Here is a 19,353-nt window from a genome sequence, read left to right as displayed (position 1 = left end):
TAAAAATGTGAATTTCCTTGTCATGCATATTGTTTTACATGGTTAAATAATCTACCTCATTTTGTGTATGGAGGCATGGATGTGCCATATGTATATATGTGTGGTTACATACGTGCATGTGTGTCAGTATTTATTAAAAGCCAGAGACTGACATCTCATGTCTTCCCTGTCTCTCTCTACACTATTTTCTGAAACAGGCTCTCCCACTGAATCTAAAGATCCCTTATTCAGCTAGGGAAGCTGGCCAGGAACTCCAGGGATCTACCCTCTCTGACCCTCCCCATCACAGCCCTGGGATTACAGATAAAAGCCAGTGTGTCCACCATTTATGTGGCTGCTAGGGATCTGAAGCCAGGTCCCTATGCTTGTGTGGCAAGCTCTCACAGACCGAACCACCTCTCCAGCTCCACACGTTATTTTAATCACTAGTTAGTCTTTTCAAAAGTAGAGCTTAAGGTTTCAGTATATTTTTATACCATCCCCTTTGTTTGATCTCATTTGAATATACAGAATTCCTTTTCCGATAAATTACTTCCATCTGAATGGACTTCAGTTGCTAATTCTAGTTTTTTCTCCATGGCTTAAGCAATATGATTTTAAGTCTCTCTGAAGGAATATATTTGAGCAAGTGTATAACGAAATATATCAACTTAAGGAAACATAGCTTTATCAGAGGATTGGCAGCTGTTTGGGTGACCTGATAGAACTTGTGGTTGGGGCTCAATGTCCCCAACCAGGGCAAGAGGTTCACTTGTCTTATTGCCCACTAAGGTCACTTGCTGTGTTTTACAAACCATCTTCACTGTTCTAAAGCTCTTTTGGGAAACTAACTGCTCTGTGGTCTCTAGTTCTTCAGAAACCACAAGACTGTTTATGCCAGTTTGTATTTGACTTGAACAGAGAGTGCATATTTTCACTTCAGGCTACACATAGCATCATCCTTACGGGGTAAGGTGTTAAGGATGTGTAGCAGAGAACCACGTGTATTTTACCTAATCCGTTCCATTTCAGACATTGACGAGTGTAAAGAGATTCCGGGCATCTGTGCAAACGGTGTGTGCATTAACCAGATCGGTAGCTTCCGCTGCGAATGCCCCACAGGCTTCAGCTACAACGACCTGCTCTTGGTCTGTGAAGGTAATCTGAGAAAGATAGGGCTTCTAGGAGGGCGTCCAGTTTTGTGTTTATGAGCTGAGGACATGAATGTGACCCCCCACCCCCAACCCCACCCAAAGCGATAGTGAACAGCTGTTTACCTGGACCTGTCACTCTTGCAGACATCGATGAGTGTAGCAACGGCGACAATCTATGCCAACGAAACGCGGACTGTATCAACAGCCCCGGCAGCTACCGCTGCGAGTGTGCGGCCGGCTTCAAACTCTCCCCCAACGGGGCCTGTGTAGGTAAGCAAGAGGCAGGCGGTCACCAACCACAGCACACCGTGAGGTCCCCTGCTCTTGAAGGGCTCCCTTGCTTCCCCTCCACAGCATCCTCTCAGGATGACTTTAGAAGGACTGTCTAATTCTATCTCTCTGTCATGCTGAAAGGCTCCCACCGTAACTTTCAGATTAGTTTGTTGAGGAAAGAGGTTGCTTCGGTGGATTTCTCTGGTAGAAAATAGAATCTTTGAGGTCCCAGTCAACCTACAAAACTTGCATGACTGGAGGGGGGGGCACTGGGTTCTTGAAAGGCTTGCTTATTTTCAGTCAGCTATTGTTCTGGTTCATTCTCAGCCTGTCTATAATAATTAATAGCAGGTTAGAGAAATGCTCTGTGCAAAACAAAGGAATCTTAATAAAACTCAGATATATGTATAACATGTGTCCCTTTCTTTCTTTCTTTCTTTCTTTCTTTCGTTCTTTTTTTTTTCTTCTTTTTCTGTTTTAGATCGCAATGAATGCTTGGAAATTCCTAATGTTTGCAGTCATGGGTTGTGTGTTGATCTGCAAGGGAGTTACCAGTGTATCTGCAACAATGGCTTTAAGGCTTCTCAAGACCAGACCATGTGCATGGGTAAGAAGGGTGTTCTGTCCCAGGGAGTGACGTGAGGCTGGGACTTAAGGGCAGATGATGGCACCACCATATGACCTCAGCAACGATGACGTCTCTGCCATGCTAAACAGTTTAAGGCTTTGATGTAAAACTGGCAAGCAGAGACAATACCATACTAGGTTCTCAAATGCTCAGCAAGTCTCAGCATTTTGCTCCAGAAGTTCCTATGAGATGATGTGCGTTCAGGCACACTTGGGGCTAGGTGGAAATCACCCACACAGCATATTTTGGAGTGCAAACGAGGAGTAAGGGTGACCCTACTAACATAAGCACCATGCAAATACACATTCTTTTTTATTGAGAATATAGCTTAGGACGTAACAGTATCAGTGTCAGCTTTAACTCTTAACATGATTGCAGAAGTGAATATAACCAGCGTCTTTAAAATGGATTCCCATCAGGCAACATAGCAGCTACATAAGGAAATGCTCACAGTCAGCTATTGGATGGATCACAGGGCCCCCAATGGAGGAGCTAGAGAAAGCACCCAAGGAGCTGGGGGGGATCTACAACCCTATAGGTGGAACAACAATATGAACTAACCAGTACCCCAGAGCTCGTGTCTCTAGCTGCATATGTATCAGAAGATGGCCTATCCGGCCATCAGTGGAAAGAGAGGCCCATTGGTCGTGCAAACTTTACATGCCTCAGTACAGGGGAACGCCAGGGCCAAAAAGTGGGAGTGGGTGGGTGGGGGAGTGGGTGTGGGAGCGTGTGGGGGACTTTTGGGATAGCATTGGAAATGTAAATGAAATAATACCTAATTTAAAAAAAATTTTTTTAATTAAAAAAAAAAAGGAAATGAGAGTGGGGCTTAGGTTGTTTACAAAGGCACATGGTAGAGGGGGGGGGGTGCTCTGAAGCGGATTGCCAGAATGTCCCAACTCTGATGTCAGTAGGGGGCTGGGCCTCTGCCAGAGTTCCTCTCTGTGCTTCATATTTGAAAGAGGAAAATTGGATTTAAAATTTGCTTATTCAGATGTAGCACGCTCTCTGTGTGGGAAGGCCAAGGCTGTGTACCCAATCTTTGGGGATTCTAGACGCTTGCTGAGTGAGTGTGAAAGCCGGGTTTCAATAGTGTGGAAGCGTTCCCTTCGTGGAGTATCTGTGCAACGAGGAGCAGCTGGGGAAAGCCTCAGTTTACCCACTGCTCCCTGAGTGCACCTTCCCACCATGGGCTGCCCCAGAGTGATGGGGAAATCTCTAACTGGCGCCTGTGCGGAGGCTATCACAAGTCCCCGTCCCCTGTCCATGCACATTGTGGGAATGCTTGCTTTTACAAGAGACACGGGGGTCTCCGTCTATGCTCTTGCAGAGAGTATAATCCGCCCTTCGTCCCCAGATCTGTGATATTTATGACCCAGAAATTCATATGGGAAAAAAAAAAAAAGCCGCCCCAGTGTTAGCAGTTCTTCCATGATAAAAGTCAGTCAGCTCCTCGGACCTCCGGGACACAGCTCTCCTTCTAAAGAGCTGTGCCTGTTCCTTGTACGGTGGCTCTCTGCAGGCTGGCCTCCCAGCTCAAAGGCCTTAAAGGGACTCTAGCCAGTCCAAGAATGACCGACCATCACAGCTCTGGCAGACCTTGTCCTTCCTGAGTCACTCTGCCTCGCTAAATAAATGAATAAATAAATAAGAGTTAGATTGCATTTCTAAAGCTACCCACCAAGGTCTGTTCCCTTATTTGGCCACATCCTCCACCTGAGACTGACTACCGAGGTCTAGCTTTCTAAGTACTGAAGTCAAGCAATCAAACGACCACTTTGAGCTGCCCTAATTAGCATTCCCAATCAAAATGAATCCTAACATGGGTTTCACCTTCAACTTTTATAAACCACCAACCACCATTGGGCCATGGCTGTCTCCTCTCCATCAAGAGGAGTCCTTTGTCCCCCTCCCAGACAAATACCCCTGTCCCCTCTCCCTCATTTTCCTTCCCCTTCTTCTTTGTTCTCTATCTCCTGTCTTTGTCCCTTATTCCACAACCTTTTTCCCTCTGGGGCACATAAGTCTCCTTTGTGCTGAGTACTTGGTTTTGGGGGTATCCTGTGCTGAAACCGATCCTTCCGGGCCCTCTGTCTCCTGTCTGGAATAAAACTGTTCATGCCAGGAATTTTGGAAAGCTTATGATTAATTCTAAATGAACTCCTTGGATTTCACTATTTCATCAAAGGGGCTAAAGTTTTCCTTCTGAAGTTAAGATATATAAATTCTTTAATAAGTGTTAAGAATATTTTGCTATTTGACAAGCAAGCCCGCTCTCTGCAACATCTCTGCCGGTGGCACGCCTCTCCGCCCTCTGTTGCTGAGAATTGTACTGACTGGTAGGGAATTAAACTGTTTTCTCCTTCGTAAATTCATAAGTTTGATTTGCGTCCCCCTTTTCACCTTCTTATTTTTATTAAGTAAGCTTGGGTCCCTAGCACTCTCCTTAGTGCGGGCAAGAAGATGTTAGAGGTGCATGCCTGGTTCTAGGTAAAAGCTGAGTTCTTCTTGGCAGATGTCGACGAGTGTGAGCGGCACCCGTGCGGAAACGGGACTTGTAAGAACACTGTGGGATCCTACAACTGTCTGTGTTACCCTGGGTTCGAGCTCACTCACAACAACGATTGCCTAGGTAAGTCTTTCTGTCCTCGGACCTCCTTTATCCCTGCAGAATGTACCGAAATAAAAAAAAAAAAATACATAAATAAAACCAAGAGCACGGGTGACTTTTGTTGCTAAACTTGCACGTGTGCCAGGAAATAGGCAAAGCCATTGCGAACCCCCAGTTGCCCTCAGTGGGCCGTGTACTGTTTCCAGACCTTTCTTACAAATCCAGTCTATCAGGGTGAAAGGTCACTGAGATGCCTGTCAGTGGATCAGGACTGATTTAGTTTAGGCTCTCTGTCCCCTCGTGGTGAGACAGAGGGACCCTCTCTTACTCCCATGTTACACCTCACAAGTTGTACGACTTCATTCCTAATCCACACTTGAGCCCCCGCAGATTTCTACACACACAGGTCTGTGTCTTAAAATGTCCTTGTCTATCAGCTTCAAAAGCCTGTATGCCTTTCCCCACCCCCACCCCCCAAAAATGCACAGCAAACAGGTTTTGAGATGAACCCTCAAACTGCAGTGGTGCCTAGTACAGGGTTTCAGCTTTTGCCTCACAATCACATACAATTAGGACATGGGAACTGATGCTGGAGATGTCCCCGCAAGGAGGTGGAGCAAAGATAAGAAAAAGGGTAACAGTGGTCTATTCCCTTTGCCATTTGTGTGAGATCCTTATGTACAGGTAGGTAAAGGAATTGGGTTATATCCCATAGTCCTTTCTCCTCTACCAAAAAAAATACTCTCCAAATGGGGGAAAAAAATCTTCAACCTGTAAGACTTTAGTTTATAAATTTCTAAATTATAGCTCATGCCCTTGAAAAACTGAGGAGGCCCTCGGTGTTCCCGATAAGGATAATGTGTGCCGTTTTCTTTTCTGTTATTAGAGTGCGGTGTAGACCTTTTGTAAGTGTGTGTCGACACGTTCCCCACTGAAGCACTGACTCCTCTCTTGCTTTGCAGACATAGACGAGTGCAGCTCGTTTTTTGGCCAGGTGTGCAGAAATGGGCGGTGCTTCAATGAAATCGGCTCCTTCAAGTGCCTGTGCAACGAGGGTTACGAACTGACTCCAGACGGCAAAAACTGTATCGGTAAGGAACTGGTGGCGCGAGCCTTTAATCCCAGCACTCGGGAGGCAGAGGCAGGGGGATTTCTGAGTTCGAGGCCAGCCTGGTCTACAAAGTGAGTTCCAGGACAGCCAGGGCTACACAGAGAAACCCTGTCTAAAAAAAATAATAATGATAAAATTAAAAAAAAAAGGAAGAAACGAAAAGAAGAGAAAGAAACTGAAGCTGCGCAGCTAATGAGACAATATGAACTCCCATAGGCATACTCTGCTCATCCACACTTTTACCATCAGATCGCAGGACTGCCACGACCTGTGTCGGGGTATTAACTGCCACCTGGGAAGACATCATAGGGAGAGTTTTTATTAGGGGTAGTGCTTGAGAGTAGGTCTCAATAAATGTACATGAAGGAATGAATCATAACAATTAACAGCCTTATGAACCAGCTACAATATCGGAGGAGTGACAGGGTGTCTTTGTCCACAGTGACCCAACAGATCAGAGGGCCCAAGTGGAATCTATGTCACTGTCATTTAGCAGACAGATGTCTGCAATGATTGTCTCATGTCTGGGTTACATTTTTTTTTTTTGGTCTTCTTTCTCTCTAAAGATACTAATGAGTGTGTCGCACTTCCTGGCTCCTGTTCTCCTGGGACCTGTCAGAATTTGGAGGGCTCCTTCAGGTGCATCTGCCCCCCTGGATATGAAGTGAGAAGCGAAAATTGCATTGGTGAGGATCGGGTTCATTCTGAGGTCATGAGTCGTGGGGGAGAAAAAAGCGTGTGGGAGAAAAACAAACGTCAACCCCAGCCACTGTGCACATGGAGGCCTCCGGGATTAAACACATAGCTGCCTGCATCTGTTTTATTGAGCCATCAAAAATGGTTGGGTTAGCAGCTTAGGGATGTGGGCTTGTTTCCATCAACAGAAGTCTTACTGCGAGTCAAGGGATTTTCCTTATACTCTGTAGCCGCATTCTAAATGTCGGGGAAGACCATCTACTAAATTTTAAAAATGTCTACAGTGTAATCTTTGGCACGTGATTTTAAAATAGCTATTAAAGGTGTCCAGGCTCATGAAAATATGAAGCAGAAGCAGAAGCCTCGATGGTTCTCTTGACCGTTTCCCCTCTTGGGTAGGTGTTACTTATACAAAAGTAGAAAATATTAGTCCCCTTGGATAGCTGGTGTCTTCTACGGAACAGAACGCTGTTCAGCCTCAGAATGGGCCCTCGGGATGCCCTGCAGACCCGATGAGGGCGACCTCCGCACAGCCCACTTGATCCCACGTTCTGTGAATTGCTCTTGCTGCATGATTGACATCTGAAGCAGCCGCATCCAAGTGAGGGTTTGCTAGCGCAGAGGGATCTCAAAGGATGTCTTTGTCTCTGAGGCTTTCATTCCATCACCCATGTCAAGATCCTGAGGATGAAGAGCTCTGATGTTCACATTCGAGACAGTTGCTAGTTAAAAGGGCTACGGACTTCACAGAATTGAACTGTGTTTCAGACCAAGTGACTAGGGAGTATGAGTATCCAAAGTCATTCTATATAGTATATATAGTTTACTATGAGATCCGGTCATATCTTCTAGCCAAAATAATAAAAGCATAGTCAAATAGTCAAATCAACTGGTAAAACGTGGTAAAAAGTTTCTTGAAAGTTTAAGATTATCTCTGCCATTTTGTTAAATTTTGTTTGGGGGATATGGAAGAGGAATTTTTATTTGTGTATGTATATGCACAGATGATTTTACAGCAAAGTAACAAAGAAACTCTGTAGTCCATCAATCCCTTTCTTTAAAGCTAGCAGTATTAACCACAATAGTGTAGTGTAGTGTGTGTGTGTGTGTGTGTGTGTGTGTGTGTGTAGTGTATAAGCATGTGCATATGTGGTATGGTATGTGTGTGGACAGTATTCATGTATTGCAAGTATATGTGTATTTGTGTGTGTGTGGTATGTGTGTGTATGTATATGTGTGTATAGTGTGTGCTATGTGTATACAGGGTGGGAAGTATGTACTTGTATATAGTATATTTGTGTTATATGTGTGTGTGGTGTGCATGGTGTGTGTATACCATGCATATGTACAGGTGCTATTGCCCTTATTCCCTTGAAACCGTCTCTCACTGAACCTGGAACAAGGCTCGCAGGCAGCTAGCCCTGGTGATCCTCGTGTATCTACGTCTTAGAGCTGAGGCTACAGTCACATGTGACCGACCCCAGCCTTGACAGTAAATTCTGGGGACTTAAACTTGGGTCTTCATGTTTGCACAATAGCCAGTGAGCTCTCAGGTTTGGTCTTCATGTTCAATTTTGGTTCTTCATTGTATCCACTCCCGCCCTCATATGGAGTGATCACGACAGCTGCATGTAAGCTAGTGGTATGGGAATAGAAACATGTGTGTTTCCGCACCGTAGCATCATAGGTACCTCTGTCTTGTTGAAAGCACCCACGTCTATGATTCAGTTTACATTTCATTCGCATTGCCTTTCTTGACCTAAACCTTGCTCCTTGGACAACTATTATCTTCCTAAGAAAAGTTTGTTTTTAGTTAAATTACTTTACCCTATACTCATTCTATACCAACTAAGTGTCTCCTGTACCAGTTTTTCTCAGATGAGATTCCTCTAACATGGTCATGCTCAGATGCAAACACACACAGAGTTGTGTGCACACATACACAGAGGCATATGTGCATTCCACAGACACGGTGGTGAGAATGTGGCAGCTCTGATATATCACAGTGGGCTTACAGAAGTGCAGATTTGACTTTTATGGGGTCTCCTACCTAACTGGAGAGACATAGTTTGTGAATGAACCTGTTGAAAAGCTTTTCCTTACAATAGATCATGGCGAGCCCTGAACATTAGGTGTGTCCGGGATGTAACAACACTAGAAAACTGACGCAGGTGTGAGGTGGCATGTCACAGACACCAGCCACAAGGCTCAGCAGTCACCCAGAGTCCCTCCTAAGTACTGGATAGGAATTTACTAATCAGAGAAAGATAAATCATAACTAGAAGAGATGCTCTGGAAGTGGGCACCATAGCATTGGGAAGGCTGAACTTGGTCCTGTAAGCATCACGAGGGAGGGAGTTTTTAAAAAGGGATGTGATCTGACTCGTTTATTAAATCTTTAGAGAGTTAAATTGAAAGCATGTGCCAGACATCACAGTGGGGGCAGAAGGCACAACATGAGTCAGATATGGCACAGCACAGTCTTGGTATTGCATTCTAACTTTCTTGAAGTTGTAGTATTTTGTCTCTTGAATAAAATAACCTGCTAAATAAGCATCTCTCTCTCTCTCTCTCTCTCACACACACACACACACACACACACACACACACACACACACACACACGGTGAGAGAGACAGAGACAGACAGACTGAAAACCAATGGGAAAGATTCCTTATATTAAAGTGTCAGTCTGGGCTTTGGGAAATGATACTCTCATAGTCTCGTTCCATTGACCGCATCATTCAGTAAAATCAGTCGCATGTTTAGAAGGTGGCGGTGTGAAGAGAAGAACAGAGAAAAGATGCAGCCACTGGTGAAGAAATGTACAGTAACTGGGTGGTATCCAAAACTGTGTAGAGGGTACTGAGTAGTGTAACAGGCAGCTACTCACTTGTGTGTAGGCATCAAAAAGCCAGAGGGATCCCGGGTTGGGTTTCCAAAGGAGGTGTTTGGGAGAGGGTCCATGGGTCAAGGCTCAATCTGTGAGACATATATGTCAGTCATGTCAGATAGACAGAGAGGTCCCACCCATAGTTATCAAGTGTCAGGACATGGAGGTGGGCATGGGAAACTCTGGCATGTGGCTGGCTCAAATTGGATATGATCTTTCACTTTTAAAGCAACAGTTTACCTTAAAAGGATAAATTCACTACCTACAGAGTGTCATCTGCAGTTCCATTTAGTAAATATCCTTTAATGAATGACCATTGGAGTATGGACAGGTAGATTTATTTTCAACTGTAGAAAGGAATATTGATTAACAAACTCTCACTGTTCTGTAGATATAAATGAATGCGATGAGGACCCCAACATTTGCCTTTTTGGTTCCTGCACCAACACCCCAGGGGGCTTCCAGTGCATCTGTCCCCCTGGCTTTGTCTTGTCTGACAACGGGCGGAGATGCTTCGGTAAGTGGTAGACTGACCTCCCCTGTCGCCCTCTCTCTTCATTGGGCTAGGGCTTTATCATGACAAAAATGAGGTCTACTCATAATACACCATGTGCAACTGCAACCCAGATTTCTCAGCAGCGTCTCAGACAGACTGGCCGTAGAACACTCTGTTAGCGTTATTAACACATACTCTCTGATTTTATGCTAAGAGAGAATTTGTCTCACTGTACCGTTTTTATTTCATTGCTGGCATGAGCTGTTATGTATCAGTACATGAGTTGCCTCGGGCACAGTTTAACTGAAAGTTAAATTCGTTGTTTTTATATAGCTTTGATGGGAGAGTCAACAGGGGAGACTGTGGGAATATGTTCCCGACTGAGGCTGATTTTACAAATCCCTAAACACATCATAAAAACATTTTAGATCTAATAACATTTTGTACGTGGATCACTTTAAACTAGCAAATGAAAGTGACCCATGGAGAATGCCCAGGCCTGTCTCTTAACTACTGATCTTGTGTGTGCCCTGTGTCCTGCTCATGAGAAATGTTCGATCAGAACCAGTCGCATCATATTGTCCCACGTGTTTAAAGAGCGGTGAGGAGCTCTGCTGTTTGCTTTCCCGATTAGATACTCGCCAGAGCTTCTGCTTCACCAACTTTGAAAACGGAAAGTGTTCTGTACCCAAAGCCTTCAACACCACCAAGGCAAAATGCTGTTGCAGCAAGATGCCAGGCGAGGGCTGGGGGGACCCGTGTGAGCTGTGCCCCAAAGATGATGAAGGTGAGAGCAATGGCAGGGAGACAGAGAAAGAGAGGGAGAGGGAGAGGGGGTGGGGAAAGAGAGGGAGGGAGAAGGAGAGAAGGAGGGAAAAGAAGAGGGAGGGAGGGAAATTTGGTGAGACTTTGTAGAGGGGGAAGTTATAGCTTTGTATAGAACTTTGTATAGGTTCTGTGAGCAGCCACTTGGCAAGATCCACCCCCCCCCCAACATTCATGCACAGCCTGTATACACTGATACCGAGACCACCCATTTACCTTTCCTTCTAACGCATTAGCACTACGTGCTTTCTGAAAACTTAACTGCAGAGGCGCGGGCAGAAGAGGCAAGAAGAGGATGGAAAATAAACTCCACACGACTCCACAAGTCCCAAGCTGAAAGTGCTAAAGACTAGCTTGCCAGTAGAGCATAGGACTAACAGCAGCAAGGCTAGAGTTTAATCTTTACCATCAAAAAGAAATACATAGATAAGAAAATCCCATGTCGGTGTAATTTCATGGGCCGTGTTTCTCGGAATGTTACACAAGATTCCGAGAACTAAAATCAACACAATGGCCCAAAAGCCCCCAAGGGATCCATCAACACCAGTGAATTATAGAGTAACCCCCAGCGAGGCCACCCTGGGGAGGGTCGGTCACTAGGTTAGAAATGGTTTCTGTGTGTATAAAGGACAGGGACGTTTTTGGACTTCCTGGTGTTAAACAGAGACAGAGTCCTCAGGCTGGTGCGATCCTAGTAGAAGCTCAGATAGCCTCTCTGAGTCTGCTCAGCGTTGGGTATTAAAACAAAACAAAAACGGTCATGTACAGTTGTGTAAACCTTTACACCCAGCACTCGAGAGGCAGAAAGCAGGCCGATCTCATGAGTGTAAGGCCAGCCCGGTCTACAGAGCAAGTTTCAGACTCTGTTGCAAAACAACAGACCAGAAAAAAAGATGAAAGAAAGAAAAGGAAAAGAACACACTCTTGTTAAAGATGGCTTTGTACAACGTTAACTGGATCTTAAAATGAAGCTCTGGACTGATGGAGGCTCTGTTTCTCCACAGTTGCCTTCCAGGATCTATGTCCATACGGCCACGGGACAGTCCCTAGTCTTCATGACACACGTGAAGGTAGGCTTTGGCGCAGTTTATTTTTACTGTCACATTTTATAAAAATAGATAAATTTCTCATTTATTTTATAAATCATGCTAGCTTTAGAATGTCCTGTAGTATAGTATGTTATATCTAAAGAATGATTTTAATAGTTTATGAGCCATATATTATATATATATATATATATATATATATATATATATAATATGTATACACACACATACATATGTGTGTGTGTGTATCATATGACTATACTGATACATGAAATATCTGTTTTTCTGACAAAAGAAGTATGTATGCTCCATTCATGTTAGTTGTGTGCTTAGTAGATATGGATATATTAGCATATCATTCTATATGAGTGAGCTCATGGGAGTGTCCTATTTTAGATGTCAATGAGTGTCTTGAGAGCCCAGGCATTTGCTCAAATGGTCAGTGCATCAACACTGATGGATCTTTCCGATGTGAGTGTCCAATGGGCTACAACCTGGATTACACTGGAGTCCGGTGTGTGGGTGAGTATTGGCTCTGTTTCCCGAAGCTTGGACACCCTGTTGTATTCTTCTATCTGCCCAAAGGCCCCTCAGGTAGCCTCAGTGGTGGCAGGAAGACTTAGAAAACCAAGATGAGCTGATAACAGTATCTTCGTCTCTCTTACCTTTTCCCATGCAACTTGACTCGTTATGAAGATGGAGTTTCCTAGTATCTGTCTTTAACCAATTATACAATCTCTAAAGCCTTGGGATATAGCTCAATGATAGGTTATATGTGCTTTGCATGCATAAGGCCTTAGTTTGGTCCCTAGCATTTAAAACAAGCAAACAAGCAGTAAATGAATGAATGAATGGATGGCAAAGCCTGGGTAGGAGAATAACTAGGAGAACTGTCTGTTTTGTCTTTGCATCCTTCTTGAAGCAGATGTCCACAGACATCCTCTGGCTTCGGGACCGTTGCAGAAAGCATTACCATCTGGGACTGAGAGCCTTGCAAAGTGGCCCTTCTGGTCACTTTATGCACTGTATAAAAGCTGACCAGGGCCAAAGGGAAGGTGCTGGGAAGGGGTGATGTGTCACTATGCCCTCATCGGATCCTTGAAATGTGTCTGGGCCTCTGCACGGCTTCCTCTGTTTTGCAGACACCGACGAGTGCTCCATCGGCAACCCCTGCGGGAACGGGACGTGCACCAACGTGATCGGGAGCTTCGAATGCACCTGCAATGAAGGCTTTGAGCCGGGGCCCATGATGAACTGCGAAGGCAAGTCCTCCTGCCTTGAGGCTCGACTCTCTCTTCCTTTGAGAATACAGAATTCCTTTTTGAAAATTGCCTCCACCTTTAGTCACTGTGTTATTCTCCTGTTCATACTCATGCCACGTAGTTTCCCTCACCTCGTTGAGCAGTTCCAAGAGTTCTTCTACACCCTGGTCTCCTGACAGCATCCCCTGAGTGGCTCGGGGATGGCCTTCATCATTTTCCCTTTCTTTAAGACTCTGTTATGTTTTCTGTATTTTCGTGACTTCTCAATATATCGGTTAACTTTTAATTTATACTCTGGATATTGGGAAGGACACATCGTGGACTCAGTTACATTGTGTTCATGCCTTTTTTTATTCCTATAGCAGAGTTAACTTGTATAGACACAGTCGCAGCCTGCTCAGGCCTTTGAAGGCTCTGGTTTCAGTTCTACCTTTGGAACCTACAGGCCAGCTTCTTTGGGCTTCGTCCCAAGCATACATAGTACAGTCAGCAGCCTAGGCTGTGTGCACAGAAAGAAAAAAGTCCACCCCTCTCTTTCCTGGTGTTCCTTTCCAGAACCTCATTCACTCTGGAGCACCATGGTGACCTCAGGATTGTGTCCCCTGCACAAAATATTAGGAAGTTTAGATTTAGCTACCAGGCTGCCACAGGCAGGCTACTGGTCATCCGTAGGGCGGATCGGGAGAAGGAAAGAAGGAGGGTGAGGTCAACGAATCGTTAATGTTAGTCCTTGTAGTTTCCTAGCTCTGAATTTTTACTCATCACCAGCACTCCAGGTAGCTTTTGTAATTCTTCAGCATATAGCTGTTAGCTTCCTGGAAGACAGTTTTGCCAGGTTCTGTATTGTATGTACCAGAAGCAAAAGTCCTGGTACCTCGTTGCTTCCTATATGATCTTTGAGAAAGCACATTAGTGTCTCTTTCAAGAAATAACTAAGAAGGCGAGATGTCCTGAGTCTCTCATGCTGAGCGCGTGCCCATTTCTTTGGCCAGACATCAACGAGTGTGCCCAGAACCCGCTGCTCTGTGCTTTCCGATGCATGAACACTTTCGGATCTTATGAATGCACGTGCCCAGTTGGCTACGCCCTCAGGGAAGACCAAAAGATGTGTAAAGGTAAGGAAGGCCACAGTCAAGGGGCAAGCGGCAGCTTGACCTGCCTCCTCCTGCAACCCTTGACCTCTCTGGGGCACCTTTGTCAGAGTGTTACAGGGGGGAAAAGGGGTGGAGGGGGTGTCAGCTTTGCTGTAGACTTCCTCTCCTAGATAACAGGACACTTAAAAGTCTGTGGGTAAGATGGCTCGAGCATCCCGTTGCTGTCACGTGCCCAGGCCCTTATTACAGCAAAAGTCACCCTCCCCTGACCTCATTCTAAGGACCAGTCCTGAAAGTGTTATACATCTGGGCTGGGCGTCTTTGTCCCTCTGTCACACCAGATGACAACATGACAAGAGTCAGAAGTACGACTGGAGAATTGCTAACACCTAGCCCGAGAAACAGAATGTGCTGTTTGTAACCGTTTCCCCCTTCTGATGCATCTTTAATCAATGCTCTCTAGATCTGGACGAGTGTGCCGAGGGGCTGCACGACTGCGAGTCTAGAGGCATGATGTGCAAGAACCTGATCGGCACCTTCATGTGCATCTGCCCCCCAGGCATGGCCCGCAGGCCCGATGGCGAGGGCTGTGTAGGTAAGTTCCCAAGGGAGGGTCTCTGAGCAAGGCTGTCGCTCCAAGCCAGATGTAACACTGATCCCAGAGGAGCTAAACCTGAGACGGCTCCATTCCCCGCTGTACTGAGGCTAGCCTTCATGATCTCCACGTCCAGGGTAGCACTCAAGGCTCTGGATCATGTGGGGCGGAGGGGGGGGAGGGTTCACGCTGCTGGAAACTGTGGGGGTGTCGTTATTTGTGAGCCTCTGTGATTTGTGTAAGCATCAAACTCAGATGTGTAGAAACTGTCCACGAAGTACCTCTACCCGTGCAGCCAAATGAAAGTTTAAGGCTAACAGTCTCACCTTGGTGTCCTCACCTTGGTGTCCTCACCTTGGTGAGGGGAGTAGATAAGGAGCAACCCAGCATTACTATTCTCTTACCCCATCACCTAACACATCTGAGTTTCAATGCACTCATTGTTAAAGAGATGAGGTAAAGCTATTACTTCATGGCCCGTGCCAGTCTGGCCTCCCTCACGCCAGCGTGTCAGGGCTACCGTAGCCATTGTCTGTGTCCTTCTTTCCTAAAACGCTGTCTGTTACCTGAGCCACTGCAGCCCACTGTATGGGCTTCCTCCTCCCTAAGAACAGGGGCTGTTTAACTTAGAACCTGTTACTCCCCTGCCAACCTCCACCACCTAGGGAAACTGAGGTCTTTTTGTTTTTTTAAAGAAACAACAGTCATTAATAATTTCCTGTTTCTTCCAAAATGAATGCCAAAATAAAAAATAAGATTTCTTAAAAATGAATCTCCTCCACACAGTTGCCTGCTACCCAAAGTTAGAACAGGGAGGGGCTGCAAGTGGACACCAGGGATGCCCATTAGGGATGGGAACGCTAAGATTACACTGTAGCGACAGTTGTGCAAGCCTATAATTGACCAAAAACCATTGAATTGCACACTTACAAATTCTATGGCATACAAATTATACCTTGGTAAAGCTCATTTTGCAAAAATGAAGCCACGACAGGAAAAGAGATACAGGGCATACAGCGTTACGCTGTTTGTTCTAACAAAAAAATAATAAGGGAATGAAACCAAAATACCCATTATAGACACGTAGATAGATGCATAGTGGTATGTGTATGCTAGAAAATATACATAGCTGTTAAAATGAGTATGGCAAATGTATATGCATCCGGATACGGAAATAGCCGTGAACGTGGAGCAAAGCCATGTAAAATAACATGTCATTTTGTAAGAAACTGCAAGTAATATCATGTTTCCTGTAGGGTACATAGGGAAGCATGTAGAAGACATAGGAAACGCTTTAAAAGGAGAAATCATGGGTCACCCCCAGAGTGAACCACCGAGAAAGATACCTCAATTAGAGGTTATTCATCTAGAGTGGTTTTTACCTTTATCTGACAATTTTGATCTTTGGCAGGACTGAATTTCTAAAGAACATGTATAGATAGCATAGACCTTAAAAATGCAGCACCCGATTAAATTCTGCCTAAAATTCCAACATAGCTACCCTCTTCCTCCTAACTTACTGCCTGAGATAGCATATGAAGAACAAAGGTTGTTTGGGTTCATGGCTACACACTGTCTAGTCCGTGACCCATGGGCCCATGCTTCGAAATTACAACCAAGCCTCTCACTGCAAGAGGGAGAACATTCATCCCCAAAATTAAAAAGCTGGAGAGAGGCTGGGGCTGGGGTCCCACCATCCCCTTAGGGGACAAGTCTGCAGGGACCCTGACACCCTCCTACTATGCCCCATCTTGAGGTTTCGCCACTTCCCGGTAGCGCCATCTGGTGGCCAGCCTTCAGCATACCAGCCTTTAGGATACGTTCAATGTTCACACTAAGGCATTGGAGTGTATTGTGACTTAACAAACTCTGTTTGATAATGGTCACTTGGTTGTTGCTTTTGTCCTTTTTTTTTTTTTTAAGTGTCACATTAAGAGTTTAGTTACAAAGCGGTTGACTCAAAACCACTCTCCGTGTAGTACCTGTCCATTTTTAAGGGCTGCGCCTAGGCTCCAAAATCAAAGCATACGCTCCCGTTCCTCAAATCTGGCACAAGGCAAAGTTGTAACTTGTGTGGGAAGGAGGGAAGAAACACCCTGATTACTGTGCCTAAGGCACATGTGATCCCAGGTGCTGGTGTCACAAGCTGGAGCCGCCGTGGCAAGCCTCGGGGCTCGCATCTTTTCTTGTGTATTTTGATGATAGAAGGTACAGGTCTTTAAAAAGTTTGTCAGGTCCCCAAGCCTTTCTGTTATAAAATGCTATGGGCAAGGCCATGGTGATCTCACAGTTAGAAATTCCACACAAATAAACAAGATCCTATAAAAATAAAGTGTGTGTAAAATTTAGGATGGAAAATAAAGTCAATATGAACGATGCGCATGCAGATGCCTCAGAGTCCAAGAAAATCTCTCAGAGTTGATATTCATAAAACTGTAAACCATGACAAGCTAAGGACTCTATGTAGGACATAGAAGAGCCCCCATCAAGAAAACAGTAAAGTTATCCAGAGGAGTAAACTTGATCCTGCCCTATATTGTAGTCAAACAATCACTTCTTGAACAAATCACAACAAAATCTAATCATTAGGAAAAAAAACACATCGATTTGATTAAATTTGGTCAAAAATGCATTTATAGGCATCTGAGGTTGTAATTTAGAAGAAGGCGGTGTTTATTTTAAAGATGGCATAGAGAGATGTCCTCCTCAACCTTGAAGATTTTAGAAATGTCACGGGAAGGGATGAGTCCTGGACTATCCTGCCTTAAAGACCCAGCCACAGCAGACAGTGATGGGCGTCCTCTAAACGGCGTGTGCGGTTCCAACCACAGCGCAGCGGTTTGGTGGCCTGTTGTCCTTCAGACTTTATCTAGCTATTTCCGTTTTCAGAAGTTTGCTCAGAAGATGGTAGACGAGGGACACGGGAGTATTTCTGGGCAGGCCCCATTCCACCCTACAGTCCCCAGAAAGGGAGGTGTGAGAGGTGGCTTGGCACGGTGCTGTTTGAATATAGACAAACAGGTCCAGACATGGACATTCCTAGATTGAGACCGAAAGGTCGGGGACGAAGCGGTCACCAGAGAGCCTAAGGCTTAGTGACCATCTGATTTAGTATAATGACCCAGGGACAGAAGGCATGGCAGGTTTATTGAAGATGTTCATATATTGAGTCCATAGGTTCCACTTTACGCTATTGACCTGCTGGGTTCCTTTCCCAGCAAGACTGAACAGTTTACACAAATATGTGCGTAATGCAGGCCGAACAGAGGGGAAGACAGGAAGGAAGATAAGAAGTGGACTGGAGACAACTGGAAGAAAAGGGTGATTTAGAAAAGTCACTTTAACCATCTCTTGAGGAAGATAATTAAAGACTCCTGCGTGGTTTTAAAGTTACCAATGTAATGATAGAAGCTCAGAAGAGAAATGGGCCCGCAGGAGAGTTTAGAAACCTCTTTAGAAGTAATGGAGTAGAAACGGGGAAGGGGGAGGGGTGCTGGAGAGGTGGCCCGGTCAATAAAGGTGACGGGCATACGGTGCAGGCATGAGGACCTGAGTCCAACCCACAACACCCAAACAAAATCTGGGTTCAGCAGTGAGCACCTGGCATCCTAGCCTTGGAGAAGTGAAAAGTCTGATTTCTGGGACTTGCTGGCTAGCCAGACTAGCCAAATGATGAAAACCGGGTCTAGGGAGAGACCCTGACTCTCAAAAAATAAAGCAAACTGAAGCACAAAAGAGGAAGATACCCATGGTAACGCCAACCTCCATGCGCACCTGCACACACATGCACATACGCACATCTGCATGCATGCATGCATGCATGTGCACACACTCACATGATAGAAATGACAGAAAAGATGACTAGAAATGTGGGTATAGAACGGATCAGTAAAATGATACAAATGGAAGACAGGTGTCCACAATGTGCTTACAAATATAATCCCTTCAGGAAAAGACAAAAGAAAGCTAAGCAGATAAAAGGTAGTGGAGTGTATGAGTATTTTAGAGAAGTTCTTAGGGAAAAGACTTAAATCTCCATCAAAAGGAAAAGAGACAGACGGACATGGTCATGCCCTATAGTGGTAACTACGCCTTTTAAGGAAAATAAGGTTTTGCAATTGGGCAGGAGATACTTAAGAGAGCACCTTGGGATCTAATGAAGCGACCCCTGGACGCTACAACATAGACTGGAAAAATAAAGAAATGTTGTTAATAATGCCGTTCCTATAAGGAGTCTGTCCGTTGTAAGGAGGAAGAAGCAGAAGAAGTGAGGTCATTTAGGTGGCTATTTAAAATCATCTAGACTGGGGCCATGGTGATCTGTGGACAGATCTAGGAAAAAAAAAAAAAACAATAAACGAATCAACTTCTGGGATTGCTGATGGCTGATTAACAGGATAGAGGAAGGGAAAAAAAGTATAAAAGATGAGAAGGATTGTTAATTGAGTGAGTTGATTGGATGGTGTTACTGTAAATATCTATGGAAAAGACTAGAAAAAGCAGAGTAATGGGCATGAAAAGAGCAGTAGTTGGTGGTCCATGTGTGCAGAAATTGTCCAAAGAGAGATGGTAGATGCTGAGAATCAAGATGTCCTGGATGGTGTAGCTCCACACTGAGGCACACCCTATGAAGGCTACAGATGTTAGCAGCAGTGGAGAATCTGGCTTTTTGCAAACAAAACAAACAA

At 44.9% G+C, this 19,353-nt stretch overlaps 1 protein-coding gene across 3 annotated transcripts in view; it reads left to right on the top strand.

The window, feature by feature from the left end:
- The window catches only part of Fbn2 (fibrillin 2), a 201,950-nt gene that overhangs the window by 160,635 nt on the left and 21,962 nt on the right, over positions 1–19,353 (top strand). For all 3 annotated transcript variants that reach the window (NM_010181.2, XM_017317828.2, XM_030250333.1), the window contains 13 exons: positions 1,012–1,137; positions 1,278–1,403; positions 1,888–2,013; positions 4,553–4,669; positions 5,611–5,739; positions 6,326–6,445; positions 9,739–9,864; positions 10,478–10,630; positions 11,673–11,738; positions 12,111–12,236; positions 12,857–12,976; positions 13,969–14,091; positions 14,534–14,665. In NM_010181.2, the coding sequence (NP_034311.2) occupies positions 1,012–1,137; positions 1,278–1,403; positions 1,888–2,013; positions 4,553–4,669; positions 5,611–5,739; positions 6,326–6,445; positions 9,739–9,864; positions 10,478–10,630; positions 11,673–11,738; positions 12,111–12,236; positions 12,857–12,976; positions 13,969–14,091; positions 14,534–14,665 (1,590 nt within the window). The remainder of the gene's footprint in view (positions 1–1,011; positions 1,138–1,277; positions 1,404–1,887; positions 2,014–4,552; positions 4,670–5,610; positions 5,740–6,325; positions 6,446–9,738; positions 9,865–10,477; positions 10,631–11,672; positions 11,739–12,110; positions 12,237–12,856; positions 12,977–13,968; positions 14,092–14,533; positions 14,666–19,353) is intronic.

The sequence above is a fragment of the Mus musculus genome, chromosome 18 (assembly GCF_000001635.26).
Source record: "Mus musculus strain C57BL/6J chromosome 18, GRCm38.p6 C57BL/6J".
NCBI classification, from domain to species: Eukaryota; Metazoa; Chordata; class Mammalia; order Rodentia; family Muridae; genus Mus; species Mus musculus.
Note: the sequence above shows the minus strand (reverse complement) of the source record. Positions and strands in the feature narration are given on the sequence as shown.